The sequence below is a fragment of the Ovis aries genome, chromosome 1 (genome assembly GCF_016772045.2).
Source record: "Ovis aries strain OAR_USU_Benz2616 breed Rambouillet chromosome 1, ARS-UI_Ramb_v3.0, whole genome shotgun sequence".
NCBI lineage: Eukaryota > Metazoa > Chordata > Mammalia > Artiodactyla > Bovidae > Ovis > Ovis aries.
Window position 1 is genome coordinate 122,449,851 of NC_056054.1, and position 26,303 is coordinate 122,476,153.

The 26,303-nt window shown below is 41.4% G+C and overlaps 1 protein-coding gene across 23 annotated transcripts in view; it reads right to left on the reverse strand.

Annotated features, from left to right (window-relative positions):
* ITSN1 (intersectin 1) overlaps positions 1-26,303 on the reverse strand; it is a 251,652-nt gene that overhangs the window by 145,202 nt on the left and 80,147 nt on the right. For 22 of the 23 annotated variants that reach the window (XM_027978041.3, XM_027978032.3, XM_060416051.1 and 19 more), the window contains 4 exons: positions 19,150-19,310; positions 9,507-9,686; positions 7,674-7,770; positions 4,064-4,164 (listed from right to left, as the gene is read on the reverse strand). In XM_027978041.3, coding sequence (XP_027833842.1) covers positions 4,064-4,164; positions 7,674-7,770; positions 9,507-9,686; positions 19,150-19,310 — 539 coding nt within the window. Of the gene's footprint in view, positions 1-4,063; positions 4,165-7,673; positions 7,771-9,506; positions 9,687-19,149; positions 19,311-20,564; positions 20,654-26,303 lie in introns of all 23 variants that reach the window. The other variant, XM_060416066.1, reaches the window with a different exon arrangement.

Sequence of the window (26,303 nt, forward strand, 5' to 3'; positions counted from 1 at the left end):
CATGGGACTCTCCAGGCAAGAAACCTGGAGTGGATTGCCATGCAATCCTCAAGGGGATCTTCCCAACCCAAGGATCAAACTCAGGTCTCCTGCATTGCAGGCAGACTCTTTAACATCTGAAACACAAGGGAAACCTAAAATTGTAGAGCTACTTATATCACTTTGATTAAAGAAGAACTCTTTTTTAATAAGAGTGTCTCTTTTAAGAACATGCAATAGTATATACATCAAGTTGGGGAGGAACAGGGGGATACCCACTGAATGAGGTTAATCAGATAAATCAACTCAGGGAATCTTCACCGACTCAATGGACATGAGTTTGAGTAAGCTCCAGGAGTTGGTGATGGACAGGGAAGCCTGATGTGCTGTAGTCCATGGGGTCACAAAGAGCTGGACACGACTGAGCAACTGAACTGAACTGAATCAATGGGGTGAACTGTGCTACTGCTAAATATTTCACTTGTGCCTCTTTCCATTCTGAGAACTCTTCTCAACTTTCTTGATAGTTTTACTCTTACTCAATTCTTAAGCTGAACTGAGTAACTGCTTTGGGGGGGTGATATTATCATGACAATAATCATTGTATGTCATCCATCTCAACAAAGCCGCTCTGCTTCAAAGCACAGTCTTATTTAAAGCTTAAAACACACTCTACATTTGACTTCTCACAAAGGGAAAACAATTTCTTTGACTTACTCCTATTTAAAAATTTACTGTAACAAATTATTTTTCATGACTATACAAAGATCTGGTTTGAAAATGAAATTCCCACCTCAAATGCTTTCCAGGACAAAATAATAGTAAGTAGTCCATGGGATTGTAAAGAGTTGGGCACATCTGAGCAATTAATGCCTTTAGTTTTTCACTTTCATACAGATAAACAGTAGCAAAAATCTGCTCATCCCAGTATATTTCAATTTTACTTTCTCTCTCAGATATTAAAAATTCTAAATATTGAAGTGCCTCTGTCATACACCTTTTACCTGATACGACACTTCCATCACAAAATACACATCCTACCAAGAAAAGATAACTTGGGCATCAATGTTGCATCTGAATACTATTTTAAGTAACTCCCAGGAAACGCCAACAATGCTGTGAAGAAATGTTTTCAAATTCACAGACTACGCAGGTCTGGGTCTGTATGACACACTGGGGTGAAATCTGGTTAAACAGTACTTAAAATGATATCGTTGAATACTGGGCATTGAAGAAATCTGTACTATGAGAGCTGCTATTTTAGCAGAGTGAGTGAGGCAGAGACTTTGTGTATACTTATAATTTGCCGTTTCAGATATAAATAAACGCTTATTTGAAATGACCGCTGAGATTTTTTCACTGAGACAGAGTTCACGATTAGACCAGAATTCTTCAAAGTCTCACCCAATCCTGACATTTTTTAAACAAGGATGAATTTTTCTTTTGGAAGTAAAAATTGCAATTTTAAGTAATAGCAAAAAAAAAAGTTAAAATAAGAAACTTAAAATGTCTTGATGGTAAATATGAGTGCTTCTCCACCCCAGAAAAATGAACCCATAATCCCCCTCCTTTCATATTTGTTAAAGAGCAGTTACATTTTTCCCCTTTTTATATTTAATGTTTGTATTAGAGGTCTCTATTTTCCTTTATACAAAGTATGCATTTCTTTATAACTCCCTAATCGACTTAATGTGTTTAACTCATTATTATTGTCACCCTGCTTATCTAACTTATATGCAGAGTACATCATGCAAAATGCTGAGATAGATGAAACACAAGCTGGAATCAAGATTGTGCGGAGAACTATCAATAACCTCAGATATGCAGATGACTGTTCATGGGGTTCTCAAGGCAAGAATACATCATGAGAAACGCTGGGCTGGAGGAAGCACAAGCTGGAATCAAGACTGCTGGGAGAAATATCAATAACCTCAGATATGCAGATGACCCCACCCTTATGGCAGAAAGCGAAGAACTAAAGAGCCACTTGATGAAACTGAAAGAGGAGAGTGAGAAAGTTGGCTTAAGGTGCAACGTTCAGAAAAGTAAGATCATGGCATCCAGTCCTATCACTTCATGGGAAATAGATGGGGAACAGTGGCAGACTTTATTTTGGGGGCTCCAAAATCACTACAGATGGTGACTGCAGACATGAAATTAAAAGACACTCCTTGGAAGGAAAGTTATGACCAACCTAGATAGCATATTAAAAAGCAGAGACGTCACTTTGTCAACAAAGGTCTGGCTAGTTGAGGCTATGGTTTTTCCGGTAGTCATGTATGGATGTGAGAGTTGGACTATAAAGAAAGCTGAGTACCAAAGAATTGATGCTTTTGAACTGTGGTGTTGGAGAAGACTCCTGAGAGTTCCTTGAACTACAAGGAGATCCAACCAGTTCATGCTAAAGGAGATCAGTCCTGAGTGTTCGTTGGAAAGACTGATGCTGAAGCTGAAACTGCAATACTTTGGCCACCTGATGCAAACAGCTGACTCATTGGAAAAGACCCCGATGCCGAGAAAGATTGAAGGTGGAAGGAGAAGGAGATAACAGAGGATGAGATGGTTGGATGGCATCACTGACTCAATGGACATAAGTTTGGGTAAATTCTGGGAGTTGGTGATGGACAGGGAGGCCTGGCGTGGGCACTCCATGGGGTCGCAAAGAGTCAGACATGACTGAGCACTGAACTGACTGATGCAGATGACACCACCCATAGGGCAGAAAGTGAAGAGAAACTAAAGAGTCTCTCGATGAAGGTCAAAGAGGAGAGAGAAAAAGCTGGCTTAAAACTCAACAGTGAAAAAACTCAGATCATAGCATCTGGTCCCATCACTTCAAAGCAAATAGGTGAGGAAATAATGGCTACAGTGACAGATTTTATTTTCTTGGGTTCCAAAATCACTGTGGACAGTAACTGCAGTCATGAAATTAAAAGACGCTTGCTCCTTGGAAGAAAAACTATGACAAACCTAGACTGTGTATTAAAAAGCAGAAACATCACTTTGTCGACAAAGGTTCATATAGTCCAAGCTGTGGTTTCTCCAGTAGTCATGTATAGATGTGAGAGTTGGACCATGAAGAAGGCCTACTGCCGAAGAATTGATGCTTTCAAATTGTGGTGCTGGAGAAGACTCTTGAGAGTTCACTGGACAGCAAGGAGATAAAACCAGACAATTCTAAAAGAAACCAACCCGAATATTCACTGGAAGTACTGATGCTGAAGCTGAAGCTCCAATACTTTGGCCACCTGATGCAAAGAGCTGACTCACTGGAAAAGACCCTGATGCTTGGATAGACTGTGGGCAGAAAAAGGAGGCGACAGAGGATGAGATGATTGGATGGAATCACCGACTCATGAAGATCAGTCTGAGCAGACTCCAAGAGAGAGGAAAGGACAGGGAAGCCTGGAGCACTGCAGGCCATGGGGTCACAAAGAGCTGGACATGACTGAGCTACTAAACAACAACAACCCCTTATTAGAAAGATTTCTGGATAGCATCATAAAATCCTTTGAGTCTTTCTGATGTAGACAACAGAACCTTTTTTTAAATTCACAGAGAGCATGTAACTTAACTCTGACCTTTTATACATGAAGAAATAAGATCCAAGTAGGTAAATTGACCTCCAGCTGGTAAGTGGCAAGGCCAGGTTCCAAACTCCCCATTCATTCCCCTTTCACCCTGCCCCTGCAGGCATCACTGATTCTTTGAGAAGGCAGTTTCAAGTTGACCTCCAAAGCGGGACTTCAGAAGGTGAACCAGGTTTTGTTCACAGCAGTGTTCCTTTGCTAGTGCTTTGATTTGCACACTAGTGGCATTTGGGGTGCTGGAGATCCTTGGTCTAGGTTCTATTTACCAAGAAGCAAAAGCCTGAGGCAGTGGAGAATGAAGTAACTATGGCCTTATCAGTTGATGAGAACTTATCAATCAGTCGATGAGATAAAAGGAACAATGAAAACACTGTTTAGAAAGAAGTACAGGTAAATAGAGCAAAGTCTGGAAAATCTTTGGCCCAATATCTAGAAACAATTTATATTTAGAACAGAGACCATATTTCACTAAATTAATTCTTATGTGTAAATACCTGTTAGGTGTCCACTCATGGTTTTGTCATGACTATTGAAGAGCTGTCTGTATTTCAGCCTGGATGACTGAGGAACAGCCCACTCAGCTGCAGGAGGGACACTGTGGGAGGAAAGATAGGAAACGAGGGTGAACAGCAAGGACCTGCACATTCCAGTTCTCTAAAAAGCAAGAACTTCCTAGAAAACTAGCTTTAACATTTTATTCCCTTTCTAATCACTATTTCAGAATTTTCCATCATGATTTTTTTCATTTCTTAAGGTTACAACCCTTTCTCTGCATACAGATAAGCTCATTATTTTCAGCTTCCTGTTACTTTGAGTAAACAGGACAGATCAAGTGGCTGGTTCAAGTTATACATACAATTAAACTAATTTAAAGGTTCTACAAAAGGATGGAAAATCTCCTCGGAACTGAGGTGATCACAGTAACATCCAGTCTTCTTTTGGTTTAAAAAGCCATGTGGACAGCAAACAAAAGCAATTGCCTTTAAAGGTATTAATTTTTTAAAAATGTTTAACAGTCTTACATCAAAATACATGATGGATTTCTTAATGAAGGGAAGTTATTTCATTCTAAGAATTTACATGCCCACACGTGGAGTTTCCGAGACAGAAGAGAACACTTCTAGGCAGCGCAGAAAGGAAGGGAAGGAGTTCTGCTTCTGATTGCGACCCAGGGCTGGTCTTTCCTGCCAATGTGTAGCGCCCCTGACCTCAGGAAACCCCTTACCAGCAGCCAGCTCGGGTGTAGATCTCCCTGGTGATCAGTTCCTTAGATCAGTTCCTTAGTATCACACTGGTTGTACCCACAGTTTGTTAAGAGCCCGCTGTTTATATAGGGCAATTTAAACATGATGATTGAGCTGACAGTAAAAAAAAATGGCATTCCACTTCCAGGACAGATTACAACTAATGCCCCATGTGCAATGTCCTTTCATTTCAACAAAAATATCTATTTCTCACATGTTAAAGTGAATTTTTAATCCTCATTTATGTACTTTATCTGTGTCCCTATTCTTACTACGTACACTGCTTCAAGCACAGAAACTGCTCCCAAACACTTGAAAAGTATTTATAAAAATTTACCGTTTCAAGTTTTACATATTTCTCCATAAAATCATTTACCGAGGTCTATTCTGCTGTGCCTATTTCTGCAACAAATCTCTCATTTTAACCTAATATTTTGCAGATTCAACTCTTCCCGATTTGTCAAGAAGCCAATTATCTCTCCCCGCCACCCCAGGGATGTAGGATATAAAACACAAAGTGCCCAAGACTACACTTATCAAATCATAGTTTTCTGCCAAATTTCTGAGAATGTAAACAGGCCTAAAAAGGCATTATCCAAAAAGTTAGATCCCACATCACACAAACTTTCTAGAAACTTAAGATACTGAAGGAAACTATTAAAAAAAAAAAAACAACAAAAAAAACACCTCAAACAGAGCATTTATAACCAAGCAGGATGCTGTAGGGTCTTCCTCAGACAGACCTCTCCCCTCATGTTCTCTGCCTCTCTCTTTTTACCCTCTGCCTGTCTCTTGTTTGTAGAAAAGCTGTGGTCTACCAGGCCTCACTTGAGTCATAGAAGTCTGGCTCAAGAACTAATGATTGAAAGGATGTGAACATGTAGTTACAAAAGTCGCAGTTGGGCCAGGAGAACTGGTAACAATTTAAGCAGCCGATGTGCCATAATGGCAGTCATAGAATCCTTAGTTCCTCCCTGACCAAGTGAAGTCGCTCAGTCGTATCCGACTCTTTGTGACCCTATGGACTGTGGCCTACCACGCTCCTCCATCCATGGGATTTTCCAGGCAAGAGTACTGGAGTGGATTGCCATTTCCTTCTCCAGAGGACCTTCCCGACCCAGGGATCGAACCCAGGTGTTCTGCGTTGTGGGCAGACGCTTTACCGTCAGGGTCTGAGGCACATTCCTGAATTGTTTCACAGATGCTAAAACTCCACCAAAGGGAAGCTGGAAGCTAAGGATTGATAACATCACCCCCTGTTGCTGTTGCTGCTGTTCAGTCGCTAAGTGGTGTCTGACTCTGTGACTCCATGGACTGCAGCACATCAAGCTCCCTTGTCCTTCACTAGCTCCCCAGGTTTGCTCAGATTCATGTCTGTTGAGTCAGTGATGCTATCCAACAACCTCATCCTCTGCCACTCCTTTCTCCTTTTGCCCTCAATCTTTCCCAGCATCAGGGTCTTTTCCAATGTGCGGCTCTTCGCATCAGGTGGCCAAAATATCTGAGCTTCAGCTTTGGCATTAACCCTTGCGGCATTGCCCTGGTACCTCACCATCAATTAGAGAGGTGTGCAGAAGCTGATCAAACACTCTGTGACTCCCTTCCTTCACCTAGCCTTTAAAAATGCTCCCTTGTTAGGAGTTTGGGGTTTCTGAGCATTAGCTTCCCCAGACTCCTTAGCTGACGCCTTACAATCTATATTTGACAATTAACCAAAGTTACTAGGGCAAATTTTAAGAACATTTGCCTTAAAGTCAGAAAGACCTCAGTTTAGCTGTTGGCCCTATAACTTATGAGTTACCTTGAGCAAGTCATTTACTCTCTGAGCCTCCTCATTCATAACACAGAGAAAATCATAGTCATCTTCTGGAGAAGATGGTGAGCATTAAAAGGGTTACTGTGCATAAAGCATTTGACAGTGCTTTGCAGCTTATGGATTTTCTATATATTAATTTTTTAAAGGTAATGAATTTGAGTTATATTCAACACACTCCTCTCTTTAAAGATGAAACATGACTTGATTCACTTAGGAAAGATTCATAAAGAGGACTGAAACAAGAAAAGACGCAATCATGTTCCTCTACATCTTCTCATTTGAAAAGTTTTGAGACAGCTTATCAAGAGACTTAACTTTTCATTTTAGCGCAGCATTATGCAAGGGGAAAATATCGGTAAAATAAAAATATAAAAGATAATGGGAACCAAGACTGGCCAAAATACAAGGCAGCAGGTCACATAAGCTTTACCAAAATCGAGCCACATATCCAATTAATAAGAGCTCTTCACTAACTTGAGTAACTCACTTCATAAAAACCGGTCTTCTACTAACAATCCACACAGGCTTCATAAGACTATCTGAGATAAAATTAGAGCCAGTTTTGACTCTAAGTTTCATATCAAATATTTTATACATAAACTTTTTTATTTTGCAGCGTGAGGCGCTTCAGTGGCTGTGGCATACGGGCTTAGGTGACCCGAGGCCTGTGGGATTGAACCACTGTCCCTTTCACTGGCAGGGGATTCTTAACCACTGAACCACCAAGCGAGCCCCGACACAGAAACTTCCAAATGACTGACACGAAATAGCTAACCACAGACTACTACATATTTATCATCCTCATGAAAAAAAAAAAAAAAACAAACTAAATTTTTTAAGGAAAAGTAGTGTTTCTGATTCTGTCATTGCTACAACAAACAAATAATAAAATCTATAACATTATCCAGAATTAAGACAAATATTAGCATGCTACAAAATAAAAGAAGATAAGTAAAGAACACGTAGCTGATTCATTTTCAAATTTATAAGTCAATTGGACAACAGTTTCAACCAAACCACTCATTTGAAAACAAGCAAACTTACCTGGCCACATCAAATGATTGTGCCTTCTGTAATTTTGTGTTTAACTGCGATCCTGGGCCAGATCTACTAAAGGAAGAACTCTTTGGCAATGTGGCAGCTGTAAAAATAAATAAATGTTGAATAATTTTAATTCTACAAAAATAAGAAGTTTCCCTTTTACAAAAATTAAAATGCACAGTCATCAAAATTTTGAGTCATCAAATAATTTCTAAGGCAGAAATTATTTCTCCCTTCTGACCATTCTAGACTCAAAAGCAGTCATTCCCTCCTTGCTTCCTGCCTTCTAGCCAAAAATGTTTTATTTCTTCCTTCATAAAACCACCTTACTAGGTAGTAATGTTTACATCCACAAAGTTGGGCTCTTCATTAAACATTCAGTATCACATTTTATAGTATCTGCTCCTACAGCTGAAGAAGCAATAGCTTAAAGAGATAGCTGGCATATTTGTAACTGTACTGAGACAGCTGAAGCATCAGTTCCAGAATCAGAGCTCAGAAGTCACAGACCTGTCTCAGCCAGAGGACACAGGATGCCAGGGAAGGCCAGCTTCTGTGTCTGAGTCTCATTCAGGCTATGTGTCAGGAGAAAAACTCCTTAACCAGCATTTCTCCCAACCTGGCCTACAGCCTTGCAACAATTGCCATTTGACACAAAAGAAAACAAGACACGGGGCGTGGATTCACTGCTACCGCTGGAAAAATAATCGCAAGCACTTTTTCAGCTGCCATCTCACCTACAGTCACGGGCACCTATGAAAGACAAGCTGCCTGTGACAAGAACATCTTAAAAACAAAAGGTCCGTTTAGATTCTAGGACTATAACACAGAGACAAGCCCTGACAGATGTAATAAATCCAGGGGTGTAGGCAGACTCACATATTAGGCTCAAACCCACAATGTCCATCATGACTGAATGTACTCAGACTTATCTAAGTCCCTAAAAGATAAAACAAGAAAAAAATTTCCATATTGATATGAACCCACTCAGATTTGTTAGACTAAGGCTATCTACATCTACACTTATGCTTTTCTCTGTTGTCACTGTTTAGTTGCTAAGTCATGTCCAACTCTCTTGCGAGTCCATGACGTTTAGATCACCAAGCTCCTCTGTCTGTGGGATTTTCCAGGCAAGAACACTGGAGTGGGTTGCCATTTCCTCCTCCAGAGACTCTTCCTGACCCAGGGGTCACACTTGAGTCTCCTATGGGCAGGTGGACTCTTTACCACTAAGCCACCTTTTCTTTAAAGGGAAGAAAGACTTTGAATAAAGTCTCAAAATGAAATTAGCTAAGCCAGACACTTTGTAATCCTTTGTTCAGTTAAGCAAGCATTGAATACTATAACCTTAATATAGTCATTCATCAGATTTCCTTCCCCTTTATGCCTGATTCATTATACCTCTTCAAAAAAAAAGCAAATGTTCTTTTTTATCTCCCACATAATTCTACTCCTAAGGGATTGGCTTGTTTATTAGCAGTTTATGGCAGCCAAAGGAAAGTAGTAAGTAATACATGGAACTAAAAAGTGCTCAAATGCTGTTCAAACTTGAGCTGCTCTCATTAAGCCCTTGAAAGGGAATTATGCTCTTGGTTTTAGCTGTTGACTTCACCTTTGTGCACAATGGCAGCCAAGAGTACATAATTTCATGCCCTCTCTCTAGACTAGCTCTTCCCTAAAATGAGACATTAAATGAAAAAAAAAAAAAAAAAGATGATTTCTTCTGGAATAAAATACTATGTAAATATAACCCAAGTGTGAAAACAGAAGACTTAATAAGAATGACGAGTAAAATACATATAGAACTTCAGCCTGTGGCTTTAGCAGGTCACATACCAGGATGAGCAAATGCAGGCAGAGGCTGTATGACCGGGGGCGCCCCGTTAGCCAGGGGGGGCACCCCTGCTGCAGGAACAGATGATACTAGCGGGGGAGACATCCCGACCACGGGAATGGAACCCATTGGCACAGGAGCAACAGCGGTCAGCGGCGGCATGCTGGCAATACCTCCCATACCTATGAAGGGAAAATCCCAACAAAATTCACACAGAACCACATTTCAACATTCAACAATAATTAACCCAGGAATGCATGGAGAGGAAAACCCTTTTCCAGTCATAATATACTCCCATTTAAAATCTGAATTTAGATTAATCCTTTTGAAAAGTATTAAACATTGTCAATGATCAGACGGAAAGAGCTCAAGACCTCAGCTTAAAGAGAGATCTACTGGCCAACGTTCACCAATAATAACCACAGTGGCCTGAAAGCCACCAAAGAGAAATCAACTCATAAATTCACAATGAAGCACTTTTTGTAAAAAATCCTAATTGGTCGTCACCACAGGAAATCAAAAGGCAGAAAATAAACACTTAACCCTCCTTCCCTTTACATACTGAACCTCAGAGGAATCAAACATTTGATGAGAAAGTTTCTGTTTATAAAAGTATTCTAACAACAAAAATGATAGAACTAAAACTAAATGTCTCTTTTTCTTTTTTCTATCCTAACTTGTGATATTGTGACATTATAAGAAATATAGATCTGATCTTTGGCCCCAGGTCCTTATTCTTGACAGAGCTCTGACGTGCGTGTGTAGTTGCTCAGTTGTTCGACTCTGTGACCCCATGGACTGTAGCCCACCAGGCTCCTCTGTCCATGGGATTCTCCAGGAAAGAATACTGGAGTGGGTTGCCATTTTCTTCTCCAGGGGATCTTCCCAACCCAGGAGTCAAACTGGCATCTCCTACACTGCAGGCGAATTCTTTACCGCTGAGCCATCAGGGAGGCCAGAAGAACTCCTAAACTCCTTTTAATATCCTGACTGATAGGAACATCTTGTGCCAAAATATCTGGTCTTAGTCTCTGGTTCATGACACAAGAGCTTTTAAGATCCTTGGAATCTCTGGAGTGGGAAGACTGTCATCTTGTGTTTGATGGGGAGAATAGACGGGGGAAAGTGAGCTAATCAAAGGCTGATGATTTCATCAATGAAGCCTCTGTTATGAAATTCCCATAACAACTCCTACACGATGGACCTCATTTCTGTACTGTAGTGGTTATCACATTCGCCTCACAACTCCTACACAACAAGGTCTGGAGAACTTCCAGGCTGGTGGACACTTCCAGGTCCTGGACAACAGAAGCTCCTGCACTCAGCGCCCTTTGGGACCTCGCCCTACACACCTCTCCATCCTCCTGTTCATCTGCACCCTTTACAATATCCTTTATAGAAAACCAGCAAATGCAAATACAAGCTTCCCAAAGTTTTGGGAGCTATTCTAGCAAATTAAAAAAGCGGGAGAAGGGTTTGCAGGAGCCTCTGATTCGAGTCCATCCTAAAGGAAATCAGTCCTGAATAGTCATTGGAAGGACTGATGCTGACGCTGGAGCTCCAATACTTTGGCCACCTGATGTGAAGAGCCGACTCACTGGGAAAGATCCTGATGCTGAGAAAGACTGAGGGCAAGAGGAGAAGGGGGTGACAGAGGAAGAGATGGCTGGATGGCATCATTGACTCAATGGACATGAGTTTGAGCAAACTCTGGGAGATGGTGAAGGACAAGGAAGCCTGGCGTGCTGCTATCCAAGGGGTCACAAAGAGCCGGACATGAGTTGGCGACCAAACAACAACTCTGTAGTCTTGACTCTGTAGCCAAGTCAGACAGTACTGGGGCCCAGTACTTGTGACTCAGATCTAAGTGAGGTCAGTCTTGTGGGACTGAACCCTTAAGCCTGTGGAATCTGACACTAACGACCAGAGTGAGCGTCAGAATTGAATTTAATTATAAGATATAAAGTCAGTGTCCGCAGAGTTAGAAAGTTGGTTGGTGTGGTTTTTCTGGATACAAAATTCTCGGCCGATTCCTTCCTTGAGAATCTTAAATATGTCACTCCATTTCCTTCTGGCAGGATGAAAAGTCAGAAGATGTTCTAATTCTCTTTCTTGTTAGCCGTGTACTTTCTTTTTGCTTGTGCCCAAGTGATTTTTTGTTTTACTAGAATGGATCTTAGTTTTGATCCTCTCCAGGACAATATTCCTAGGCATGTGCTGTATTTGTTCAAATTTAGTTTCAAACCCGCCATGTCAGGAAAGCTGTCTTGAACTAGCTTTTCTCATTTCCCTTCCCTTGCTCTGGTTTTCTTCTTCAGAGGCCCCAACTAAGCAGCTAGTCAGTTCTCTTCGCCTTTGTCATTTGGCACTTGTTCTCAAATTCTTTTTGTCTCTTTTTGTCTCCTTTTAATGCCTGAAACTGTCCTCTTTTTTGCTTTCTGTTTCTCTTCAGTCTCTCTCGTGCTGCCTCTAGTTCACTCTTCATTTCTGAAACAACTTTTTCTTTTACGTCTCATTCTTTCTGGAGTGGTCACCTGATTTCTGGAGTTTTAAAAAATTCCGATCGATGCCAGTCGTTCATGACTCGCACCATTTTCTTAGCTCCTCTCGGCTTGTTTTGAGATAGTCGGTCACTGGTGTGCAGTCACTGTCCACGAGGGTGCTGCACGTCTCTCCGTCCTCTCCTCTCTAATAATAACTGTGTGTGGGATCTGACCCCGCCTGATGCTGCCTGTTGCTCCTTTTGATGTGTGAGCCTGGCTTCCTGGGAAGGTTCAGTCTCCTCCCCCACGTAGGTCTGGACCTTCTCATCCTCCTGTCTCTGCAACCCTGCCCTGTTTAATCTTGATTCCACTCCCAGTCATTCCTCCTTGGTATGGGATCCAGTCATCAAAGGCAGCCTTGTGGGTCAGTTTGAAGACTCCATAGGGACCAGATCTTGCAAGTCTTCTAATCCAGGTACACCCTCATCATCATTGTCTTAACAACATGATTTGTCCATTTCAGTTACCTACTCAGCTTTTAAATTGCCCCTCTTACCAAGTGACGGCCTCTTCTGAATGAATGGCATTTTCTGGATACCTCTAAACAAACACATCCCCCAGAGGCAAGGTTTTAGATGCCATCTCTCTTGACGGTGCTAAGTTTCAATTCATGAAATTTTCCACACTCTCTTCAACCACTGAGTTTTCCCCTTGACTCTAAAATCATGGTAGCCTTTCCAACCATCAACACGCTATCCTTTAGCTGACAGGCTCCACCTCACGGTTAAACTTTCTGCCCTCCCAGGCCTCCAGCAGGCTCCTGTCCCTACCACTCCAAGGAAACTGCCCATCAAAGTGAAAGTGAAAGCGTAAGTTGCTCAGTAGTGCCCGATTCTTTGCAACCCCATGGACTATAGCCGGTCAGGCTCCTCTGTCCATGGGATTCTCCAGGCAAGAATACCAGAGTGGGTTGCCATTCCTTTCTCCAGGGGATCTTCCTGACCCAGGGGTTGAACCCAGGTCTCCAGCATTGCAGGGAGATTCTTTACTGTCTGAGCCACTAGGGATGCCCAAGATCAGGCCCAAACCCATCTTATCAAATGTCAAATCCAATCACTCTCACGTCCTATTCTTACTCAGTCCCTCAGAAGCAACTCTTCCCTGGTAGCTCAGCTGGTAAAGAATCCACTTGCAATACAGGGGACCCTGGTTAGATTACTGGGTTAGGAAGATCCCCTGGAGAAGGGATAGGCTACCCACTCCAGTATTCTTGGGCTTCCCTGGTGGTTCAGATGGTAAAGAATCTGCCTGCAATGTGAAAGAGCTGGGTTCAATTCCTGGGTTGGGGAGATCCCCTGGAGGAGGGCATGGCAACCCACTCCAGTATTCTTGCCTGGAGAATCCCCATTGACAAAGAAGCCTGGCAGGCTACAGTCCGTGGGGTCACAAAGAGTCAGACACGACTGAGTGACTAAGCATAGCACAGAAACAACTCAAACATGGAGCACTGCCTCCTTGAAACAAGGTGTGATCTTAAGTGTTCTGCCTACTCTAGCTACACTCTGTCAACCTAAATAAAGAGGGACACTGAATCACCAGAAGTTGAGCTTATGCAGGAATAGCAGAAGAATTGCAATTCTGATGTCTTTCTTTGTTTTCTCTCTCTTGATGGGAGGCATGTGGGATCTTAGTTCCCCAACCACGGATCAAACCTGTGCCCCCTGCACTGGAAGTGCTGAGTCTTAACCACTGGACCAGGAGGGAAGTCCCAAGGATTGCAATTCTAGACATACCAACTGTAGTAAGCTACAAGTGAGTCCTTTGAGGGTCTGGGGTGGGTTGGATTTATGGGTAAGGATCATAAAGACGGGGGAATTCAGTTAGAATCCAAGCAGTAGGCTCACTGGCTTGAGGAAGAGGAGAGCCTCTTGGTGGAGGTCCATCAGTCTCAGTTTCAGTTTTCTCTAAATGCCTGATCCGTAGCACCTCTGTTCTTAAGTTTCATTTTCCTGTGGATTCATGCATGAGATTCTCCACTGCATATATCCTCTGGTTCCATTTAAGATTGATATCCTCTCACAACTTTCTCTCTAGGATCCTGTATCCAGTCCCAGGGCTTTCAATGCCATCCCAACTAAAACTCACCAGAGCTGAGAATCCCTCCTGCGTTGCAGACACACAGATTTACCTGGCTCCCTAGTATCTCGACTTCGAAATCATCAAGGCCCTTCAAACCTAATATGGTCAAAATCTGATTTACTTTTCCTCCACAATACAGGATATGATGAAACTAATTCTAAGCTATTTTCCACATTATCACTGGCCAGATCTAAATTACCATAATCTCTTGCCTATGGAAAAAGCCTCCTTACTGATGTCCCCGATTTTACGCTTGTCCCCTGTAATCCAGTCTTCAGATAACACAAATGACAAAACAACAACAGAAAACCCACCCAAAACACCAAAACCATCTTCAGATGACATAGATTATATTTTTCTAAATGTCTATCAGCCATTTACACCCTGTTCAAAAGCTTTCAACTGAACTTACTTAGAAAAAAATGCTAGCTCTTTAGTGGTTTCAGAGATAAAGAATCTGCCTGCAATGTGGGAGCCCTGGGTTCGATCCCTGTGTCAGGAAGATTCCCTGGAGGAGGAAATGGCAACTGACTCCAGTATTCTTGCCTGGAGAACCCCATGGACAGAGAAGCCTGGCACGCTGCAGTCCATGGGCCTGCAAAGAACTGGACATGACTAAGCGACTTTCAGTTCACTTAATAGTTTTATTAGGTCCCAAACCACCTGGCTCCTACTTTATCTCCCTGACCTGAAGCCCTAAGGACATCAGGTGCAAGTCTCTCATTATTGTTCCTCTGACACACCAAGCTTTGCCTTAGGACCCGCTGTTTTTGCCAGGAGAGTTCTCTCCAAGCTATGACTAACCTAGACGACATACTAAAACCCAGAGACATTACTATGCCTACAAAGGTCCATCTAGTCAAAGCTATGGTTTTTCCAGTAGTCATGTATGGATGTGAGAGTTGGACTATAAAAAAGGCTGAGTGCCAAAGAACTGATGCCTTCGAACTGTGGTGCTGGAGAAGACTCTCAAGAATCCCTTGGACTGCAAGGAGATCAAACCAGTCAATCATAAAGGAAATCAAACCTGAGTATTCACTAGAAGGACTGATGCTGAGGCTGAAGCTCTAATACTCTGGCCACCTGATGCAAACAGCCAACTCACTGGAAAAGACTGATGTTGGGAAAGATTGAAGGCATGAGGAGAAAGAGATGACAGAGGATAAGATGGTTGGAGGGCGTCACTGACTCAATGGACATGAGTTTGAGCAGGCTCCGGGAGATGCTGCAGTCCACGGAGTCGCGAAGAGTCAGATACAACTGAGCGCCTGAGCGACAGCCACCTGGTCCTCTCTGCGCCTCTCATGAGTGCGTGAGCGCCGAGTCTCCACTCTTTCCAACCCTGTGGACTGTAGCCTGCCAGGCTCCTTGTTCATGGGATGCTCCAGGCAGGAATACTGAAATGGGTTGCCATGCCCTCCCCCAGGGGATCCCGACCCAGGGATGGAACGCAGGCGAGTTCTTTACCACTACTGCCACTTGGGAAGCCCTGGGTCTCTGTCTTTCACAGAACTATTTGTCTACTTGCTTCTTCCCCTAACTTGCCAACAAGTTCCACAGTAACTGGAGTCACGATGTCTTACTCACCACCCCCTTCCCAGCAACTAGGACACACAGTCAGGGCTTAAAGATATGGATTGGTTTGACCCAATTAAACTGTGGACTCTGGCAAAAAAACAGAAACAATCACAACAACCTCTCCCTGAAATAGTTGAGTCCAGAGTCAAAGAAGAATGATGGTGTGTGCAAATACACTGAAGGGAGAAGGTGCGAGGCATACTCACCGCAGAACGTCCTGGAATACGCTGGGCACCCTTAAGCAAATCACAGTATCACTGCACCCCATTTTCCTCTTCTTAACAAAAGGACTATTCAACCTCTAGCCAGCCTAAATTCCATGGTGCATTAACATTTACATTAACCTTGGGAGAGTGATGAAGCCCCATGTCACTCTGATGATGTGGTGATAATGAAGGTGGGAAGAGAGAAGGAAAAGAGGAAACCAAAGGCTTTGAGGACAACTGAGTTTAAAGAGGCTCTGCCTCCCTTTCAGAAACATGAAAGAAAGCGTTACTCGTGAGTCGGGTGTGACTCTTTGCAACCCCTGGACTGTAACCCTCCAGGCTCCATGGGATTCTCCAAGCAAGAATACTGGAGTGGGTAGCCATTCCCTTCTCCAGAGAATCTTCCCAACCCAGGGACTGAACCTGGGTCTCCCACCCTGCAGCAGACTCTTTATTGTCTGAGTCACCAGGGAGCCCCTTTGGAACGTGCTTAGGTGTTCAACTTCTTGGCCTCTCGGTTCTCTCCTTTGTGTAAGAGGATCAACAATCCATTGCACACTTTCAGTGTTACTGTTGTGACCAAAAAAGATGCTACATGTGAGGACAGACCACAGGGCTAGAATACCCATGGTCAGACAAAGTCTCATACTAATTAGAAAATACCGATAATAGTAATAAGTTATGTTTTCAAGTAGCCAGAAGAATCATAAGAAAAAAATTACTTTGGCAAAGGCAAGATTTTTGAGTAAACTTGGGCAAAAGTGGGGATTGGGACCGTGTACTTTTAACTTCTCTTTATCGTCTGTTATTCCCTCACGATTAATCCTCTGGAAAAGACTTTACTGAGAAGGTCGATGTGACGAGAATGATGGGAGGAAAGGCAGTGGAGAAGCCAAGGGGAAGAGCTAAGGTCTGAATGGCAGGAGAGCAGTTAAGAAATCCCAGTTTCCCAGGGACCTCCCTTGGGGTTCAGTGGCTAAGACTCCAGCGTTTCCACTGCAAGGGGCATGGGTTTGATCCCTGGTCCGGGAACTAAGATTCTATATACTGTGAGGCATTTAAAATATATTAAGTTAAAAAAAAATCCTGCATATGTATACCTGTGGCTGATTCATGTTGATGTTTGGCAGAAACCAACAATATTCTGTAAAGCAATTATCCTTTCAATTAAAAAAAAAAAAATCCTGGCTTCCTTTAGAGGCTGGGCAGGTTACTTAAGTGACTGTAAAACCCTTTGTACAATGATGGCACTGCTCCCGAAAATAAATCAGCAATATCCCTAGAGCTGAAATTCCTACAGCAGAATGGAATAAGAGAAGACATATTATATGTCAGAGGAAGAATTACTGACACCTGGGTTTGAGGGAAAAAGAGGAAATGGGATGCCTGTGGTTATCTGACCCTTTCTCCACACCAAGGTTTCTTCTTGCAGCCTCAGAAGGGAGGCCAAAAGCAAACCAAACACCTTGTAGTTGTTTTAGCTACAAGCACCGTCAGGCATTCGGAGCAACCGCCCCTTTGGAATGAGCCGGTTAACCGAGGGCTCAGAACTGGGAATACATGGTGGAAGACAGCCAGGGAGAGCGCTGGCCCCTTGGAGCAGCCCCCAGCACTGCTCGCCTCTGCCCTTCCACCCCTGGCTCTCATGTGACTTTGAGTTGCTCCTCCTCCTCCTGGATCACTGTCCTATTTGCCTAACCTAAAACCTGGACCTTTCCCCTTAACCTACCCAGGCTTGTGGCACAAACTCACCGAAAGAAAGGCGATGCATAGTGTGCTTTTAATAGTGACCCTCTTAAGTACACCATTTATTTATCTCAGCTTATCATTAATTGTGGGCTTCCCAGGTGGCTCAGTGGTGAAGAACCCGCCTGCAGATACAGAGACACAGGAGATGTGGGTTCGATCCTTGGGTTGGGAAGATCCCTTGGAAGAGGAGATTGCAAACCACTCCAGTATTCTTGCATGCAAAATCCCATGGACAGAGGAGCCTTGTGGATTACAGTCCACGGGGTTGCAAAGAGTCAGACACAACTGAGAGTCTGAGCCCACACACCCATGGTGAACTGTATCGGGGACAACCTGAATAACTATGACTGCCCCTCCCTAACCTCCTTCCCTTTACCACCTGTCATTAGGTATATTAGGATGAAGGGAGAGAGGGTAACTCTATCCACCATGTTTCTGTTTTGTTTAAACTGTCTAAGAACTTTCCTAAGAATCACATGTTGGATCTTATTACCATAATCTTTAAATCAGCCTAAATAATTAAAGCCTAAGGTGAGAACAGAGAAGAAATCAGAACTGTTGGGGACTTCCCTCATGATATAGCAGTTAAGACTCTGCTAGCTTCCACTTCCTTGGTGGCTCAACTGGTAAAGAATCTCCCTACAATGCGGGAAATCTGGGTTTGATCCCTGGGTTGGGAAGATTCCCTGGAGCAAGGCATAGCAACCCAGGCCAGAGAACTCAGATCCGACATGCCACACAATAAGGTTCAAAAAAAGGAAAAAGAAAAAGAAAGCAGAATTTACTGTGATCTTAGTCAACTAATTATCATTTAATTGCCTTTTTTTTCTTTTTTTTTTTTTTTTTGGCCATATCATAGGGCATGTGGTATCTACTTCCCTGACCAAGAATCAAACCCATGCTTTCTGCATTGGAAGCTTGAAGTCTTAACCACTGGACTGCCAGGAACATGCCTACCAATTAATGTTTAAGAAAAAGTCTGACTAAAAGACAGCATTTTATGGAATTATGTTTTAAATCGGGATAATAACTTCCCCCCACCCCCAGCTGTGGCATTTTCTGCTAAGAAGTAACACAATGTAACCAAGTGCCTCAACTATTATTAAAAAAATACATTTCTCTTGATACTGTAAACAAAAGGACCACAAGGAAACAAAATGATGCTCTAGAAAACAAAAACCCAAAGGGAAGTATGTGAAGATGTGAAGCAGGGTCAAGCATCCAACAGGGGCAGGAAAAAGACGGAAGATGCAACAGACACTGCAAGTTTATTCCTTTTTCCGTGACAATCTGCACCTTTGCTTTCATTTATTTCTTTTTTTTTTTTCGCTTTCTCCCCTTCCAGCATTATCTTTGTGCACAGGGCCATCATTTTTCAGACTGAATGTCTCCTAGAATTTCAGTGCTACAAACTGAGATGGCAGGGAGAGGGAAATATTTATTTTAAAAACATACGATGAAATAGAGAAACTGATTCCTTTTAGACTCACCAAACGCTGGTGCACTAGAAATAGCAACTGGTTGCTGTTTCATGACAGGGGGAAGTGCAGAGGGGAGCTGATATCCTTGGAGCTTCAGCTTGATGAGTTTCATAGCAATGGAAAACTCCACTTGATCCATCCTTCCATCATTATTCATATCAGCGAGCGCCCTGCAGAACAACAGCATGGGCTCAGAATGACTGTGACCTTAAAAGAACCTTTCCCAAACCAACAGTCCCACCCACACAAAAACTAAAGAGTCAGCTCCCTTGGTCCCAGAGAAAACAAAACAAAACTTGTTTACCAAGCTGCAGGGAAAAACTGAATAGGTTTTACATAACTACGAATTATGTTTTACTGTGTCAGTCTTTACTTATATGCATGTATTATTTATATGATACACAAGGTAATTTTCAGTCTGAATGTCAGGACATATACTATGGACACCAAATGGAGCCTGTTTTTGGAGCGATGAAAATGTTCTCAATTGGATAGTGGTGATGGTTACACAACTCTGAACAGACTAAAAAACCACTGAACCATACATTTTAAAACTGTGAATTTTGTTATATAAATTATGTGACAATAAAGCTATTATGGGGGAAACAAAGGTATTGGGAAACAAGAGTTTATTTCTAGATCCTTGATTAGGTCGCATCAACTCATCTGTGGGGTTCTACAAACCTCACCATGGGGATGAGACATGCTATGCTCTACTATAATGTAATACTGGCTTACTTTTAAAGCTGTGAAAATTAATTAAATGAGCTTACAAACACACTTACTATCTGAAAGCGGTGTTCAAACATAAATGGTCGAGCACAACTTTCAATAAGCTGTTTATAAAGTTTCTCAACGAAGAGTAACCAAACAGAAGAACAGAGTTTGGACTTGCAACCGGAAACGACATTTTGGCAAACTGAAACTACATGCGACTTAACCTCTTCTGCACAAAAAACAGTCCTTCGGATTTCATTTGTTGAAGTCTAGATATCAAAGGCCTAAAGATTTATTTTTTTAAACCTGTCTTAACAAAATTTTTATTTGAAACTTCAAATGTTAAGACCTGTTACTCCAGTTAAAATGCTTAATCCTTAGCCGTCTTTTAAATGAGCCACAGACTGTGTCCACAAAAGAAAACTACGTTACGTAGAAAATAATCCTACAAGGCTGGAGTTAATGCAAAGTAGTAAAACATGAGGCACAGAAAAAAGTGTCATAAAAAGATTACAAACCTTTAAAAATGTTAAAAATTCTAAAAATCAACACTGTCTCTCGGCAAAATTTCTAAAGGAAACACTATGGCCACAGGAACCATCCTTCTGCCTCAGATAGTAGCTCCCCTGCCAGCAATGAGCCCTCCAGCAAACCACACCATGGAACCTGAATTTCTCTCACTGCTAGCGGGCTTCAGCATTGCTCACCATGTTTCTTGAGCACTTGGACTCACGCTTCTATGAATTGCTCATTCACATCCTTTGCCAAGTTTTCTGATGGACTGCACGTCTTTTCCCTGTCAGTTTAAAAGAGCCCATTGTGCATTACATATCAACTGTTTATCTGTCAGTTGCTGAAAGAATTTTTTAAACTTTGTCCATTTTGTGTAGTTCTTCAGCATACAGAAATTCTACATTTTTATACATGCAAAATATTTCTTTGATCACATAGCTTTCTTTTCTGAGACTGTATTACTTTATTACATTTCAACCTTTAAACTGACAGTAATTGCATATATGTGTGGTATGTTACCTCAGGGTTCAGTCAGATTTCCATCAAATAGATGGATACTTAACTTTCCCAGCAATATTTAGGAACCAATCCATTCTTTTCTTGCTGAAGCAGAAAAATATTTTTGTGGTTTATTAAATGTTTATATGAAATTAGATCTATTTCTGGATTATCTACTCTGAATAATTTCCAGGTCAACGTGACAATAATCTGATTGCACTGACTCCAGTATCTGGCAAAGCTTATTTAAAAAAAACATTTGTTGTGTTGATGTTTGGCAGAAACCAACACAAACCTTTCAATTAAGAAAATAAATTAATTAAAAAAAAAAACTTGTTGGATGAACCTAGAGACTGTCATACTGAGTGAAGTAAGTCAGAAAGACGAATATCACATGACATTATTTCTATGTGGAATCTTAAAAAAAGAAAAAAGAGTAAAATGAACTTATTTACAAAACAGAAACAGAGTTACAGATGTAGAAACAAACTTATGGTTACCAGGGGGTAAGGCGGGGAGACATAAACTGGAAGACTGGGGCTGACACACACACACTACTGCATATAAAGCAGATAACGAATAAGCACCTACAGCAGAGCACAGGGAGCTCTGCACAATACCTTGTAACGGCCTACATGGGAAAAGAATCCAAAACAGAGCAGATACATGTGCATGAATAACTGATTCACTGCACTATATAGCAGGAACCAACACAACATCGTAAATCCCAAGAAAAATGTTTTTAAAAACTTGCTTGGCTACTCAGACATTTCTTTTTCCCTATGAACTTTAAGATAATTTACCTGTTCTACAAACAACTCTCTTGAAATCCAAGATGAAACTGCATTAGATATATTAATTTTTATAGAACTGACATATTTATGATAGTTTGTCCAAAGAAAACAGTACATTCAGTTCTCTTAATGTTAAAAAGATTACATCACTTTCTCCATATAAGTAATTACTATTCTCGTTAAATGGGGGTCTTAGGAATTTTATCATTTCTGTCACTCAAATGGAACATGTTCCTTATTTCCATATTTAGATGCTTATTTCAAGCACAGAGAACAATTTTGCTTTTAATAATCATTTCTGCTGGCTGATCAATCTTACCAAACTTCTGTGAAACTTACACAATCACCTAACCAGCCAAAGAGTTAGCTTTCCTTTCCTAGTTATACCATTCCTCTCTCTCACTGTTCTTACTCTCTCCATCACATTACTGAGTGAGCATTCCAGCTTAGTTATGAGCTTAAGTTAAATGGCTGTAGTGTTTCACTGTTTAGTATAATATTTGGTACTGATTTTTAGAAAGTAATCTGACATATTTAAGCGGTTCCCTTTTCTACAAGAAATGCTTGCTATACATTTTATCAAATGTCTAATCAGCATCTGATGACCTGATCACACACATCTTCTTTTTCCTTTTATCTGCTGATATAATATGGGTTTCCCTGGTGGTTCAGACGATAAAGAATCAGACTGCAATTCAGGAGACCTGGGTTCAATCCTTGGGTCTGGAAGATCTCCTGGAGAAGGGAATGGCTACCCACTTCAGTATTCTTGCCTGGAGAATTCCATGGACAGAGGAACCTGGCAGGGTACAGTCCATGGGATCAAAAAGAGCTGGACATGACTGAGCGAAATAATGTTGAGGGAATTCCTTGACCTTAAACTAATCCTGGCATAAACTAAAGTTGGTCATAGTTTTTGTACATCATAAAATTCCATTTGCTAAGATTTTGTTTTCATTTTTCTGTGTCTATGATCATAATTGAGATTAGTCTCTGGTTGCTTTTAGTCCGTTTTTCAGGTTTCATAAAGTAAGTTAAATGAATAAAATGAAATGGTGTGCTTTCTTTTACCAATTTTTCTTTTTTGGGGGACACTGTGCAGCATTTGGGATCACAGTTCCCTGACCAGGGATCGAACCTGTTGCCCCACCCCACAGTACAAGCATGGAGTCTTAACCCCTAGACAGCCACAGAAGTCCCTTGAATATTTTTAAAAAGGTATTCAGGTATTTCAAATGGTTTTCACGGATATAATAAAGGTTCCAAACAATCAATACTGACGTGCATACTTTCCAAAAAAAAAAAAAAAAAAGAAACCCGGCACATAGATTCCTACTTTCTATTCCCCACACTACTGCTCCCAAAACACATTTTCTAGAGAGAAACAAAAATATCTAGTGTGGGATAATGAGCGGGTTAGGGGAAAAAGACTTTCTAGTAATGACATAATTAGCAAAAGCCTCGATGGGAGAGGAGAGGAAACAAGTAATGCTCAGGTTCTAAACATTCATTAAAATCCCAAAACATTTCTAACAATTTTGTGTGAATTTTTTTTAAAACTTCTTCTGCTCAACTAACATAACATAGCTGTTGGGATTCCTTGGTAGTAAAAATTCAAAGGTCTTTTTAGAATTATAGCAGTTACTTCTACAAAGCTCAACTCTCTCCAATCCCTCCTAAGACACTGGAAAAGAGTCAGAATTCTATTTCTCAAATTTTCTCTGCAAAAAATTATTTCAGCTCTGCTATCCACTTCATCTCATGTGTGTGTGTGTGTGTGTATGCTCGATCACTTAGTCTGACTCTTTGTGACCGCATGGACTGTAGCCTGCCAGACTCCTCTCTCTCTCTGCCCATGGAATTCTCTGGGCAAGAATGCTGGAGTAGGTTGCCATGCCCTCCTCCAGGGGACCTTCCTGTACCAGGGATCAAACCCATATCTCCTGCACTGGCAGGTGGATTCTTTACCACTGAGCCACCTGGGAAGCCTACTTTATGTATTTATAGTTATTTCTCAGTTTACTCAGTTCTAATAATCACCCCAGAAGACTAACTCAAAGTCTGAGAATCCTGAAGTTAAATTCACACAACTTCCAAAGTTAAAAAAACTATGATAAAAATATTTTTAATAAAAAGTAAGTGAAATAATATTTATGACTCTTGAATACAATCTGATCTTAAACATGATGTTTAGTCTGATATTAAAATCTATATATAACAACAGGCATGGTGGAGATGAGAAAAGGTTCACAAGTATACTTAATACTAAGGGTAAGTTTTTTGTTCAATTTGTACAAATAAACCAAACATTGCTCTTATATCCTATGGGAAAAAGTGCTTCAACTCCAAGCGTAGGAAAATCTGGCAACACCTGCAGAACTACATATGGATTTACTCTTTGATGCAGCAACTCACTCCTATGAATATACCCTAAAGGGACACCTCCAACAACACAAAAACATGCTTTAGCTCATTCTTCACTGTATTATTTGTAACTGTAAAATATTAGAAATAACCCAAATGCAGAAAACATAGGAAACTGGTTGAATAAACTATGGTATACCATTCACAATAAGTATTACATAACTGTAAAAAGAAAATAAAGATTTCTATGCAATGATATGAGTGATTTCTAGGATATGCTGTTAAGTGAGAAAAGGAAAGAACAAAAGAACATTTATAGGAGGTTACTTTCAAAGTAAAAGGAAGAGGAAATAATTTAAATTCACATACATATTAGGGACACGTTTTTTCCCCACAGAAATAAACAACAAAATGATAAGAAGCTTTTGGAACCTTGTTAATGTGTTACATATTCAAAACATAAAATTAAGTCCACAAAGATGAGAGCAGACCCCTGAACTGGATAAAAACTAAACCAAATAAAACTGGGGTCGGCCAGGGGTGGATAAACAAGGAGATTGGGACTGACATATACATACTACAATATATAAAACAGATAACTAATACAGAAATGGTATGGACCTAACAGAAGCAGAAGATATTAAGAAGAGGTGGCAAGAATACACAGAAGAACTGTACAAAAAGAGATCTTCACGACCCAGATAATCACGATGGTGTGATCACTAACCTAGAGCCAGACATCCTGGAATGTGAAGTCAAGTGGGCCTTTGAAAGCATCACTACGAACCAAGCTAGTGGAGGTGATGGAATTCCAGTTGAGCTATTTCAAATTCTGAAAGATGATGCTGTGAAAGTGTTGCACTCAATATGCCAGCAAATTTGGAAAACTCAGCAGTGGCCACAGGACTGGAAAAGGTCAGTTTTCATTCCAATTCCAAAGAAAGGCAATGCCAAAGAATGCTCAAACTACCGCACAATTGCACTCATCTCACATGCTAGTAAAGTAATGCTCAAAATTCTCCAAGCCAGGCTTCAGCAATACATGAACTGTGAATTTCTAGATGTTCAGGCTGGAGTTAGAAAAGGCAGAGGAACCAAAGATCAAATTGCCAACATCCACTGGATCATGGAAAAAGCAAGAGAGTTCCAGAAAAATATCTATTTCTGCTTTAATGACTATGCCAAAGCCTTTGACGGTGTGGATCACAATAAACTGTGGAAAATTCTGAAAGAGATGGGAATACCAGACCACCTGAGTATGCAGGTCAGGAAGCAACAGTTAGAACTGGACATGGAACAACAGACTGGTTCCAAATAGGAAAAGGAGTACGTCAAGGCTGTATATTGTCACCCTGCTTATTTAACTTCTATGCAGAGTATATCATGAGAAACGCTGGACTGGAAGAAACACAAGCTGGAATCAAGATTGCCAGGAGAAATATCAATCACCTCAGATATGCAGATGACACCACCCTTATGGCAGAAAGTGAAGAGGAACTAAAAAGCCTCTTGATGAAAGTGAAAGAGGAGAGTGAAAAAGTTGGCTTAAAGCTCAACATTCAGAAAACGAAGATCATGGCATCTGGTCCCATCACTTCATGGCAAATAGATGGGGAAACAGTGGAAACAGTGTCAGACTTTATTTTGGGGGGCTCCAAAATCACTGCAGATGGTGACTGCAGCCATGAAATTAAAAGACGCTTACTCCTTGGAAGAAAAGTTATGACAAACCTAGATAGTATATTCAAAAGCAGAGACATTACTTTGCCGACTAAGGTCTGTCTAGTCAAGGCTATGGTTTTTCCAGTGGTCATGTATGGATGTGAGAGTTGGACTGTGAAGAAGGCTGAGCACTGAAGAATTGATGCTTTTGAACTGTGGTGTTGGAGAAGACTCTTGAGTCCCTTGGACTGCAAGGAGATCCAACCAGTCCATTCTGAAGGAGATCAGCCCTGGGATTTCTTTGGAAGGAATGATGCTAAACCTGAAACTCCAGTACTTTGGCCACCTCATGTGAAGAGTTGACTCATTGGAAAAGACTCTGATGCTGGGAGGGATCAGGGGCAGGAGGAGAAGGGGACGACAGAGGATGAGATGGCTGGATGGCATCACGGACTCGATGGACTTGAGTCTGAGTGAACTCCGGGAGTTGGTGATGGACAGGGAGGCCTGGTGTGCTGCGATCCATGGGGTCGCAGAGAGTCAGACACGACTGAGCGACTGAACTGAACTGAACAAGGACCTGCTGAGTAGCACAGAGAACTCTACTCCATACTC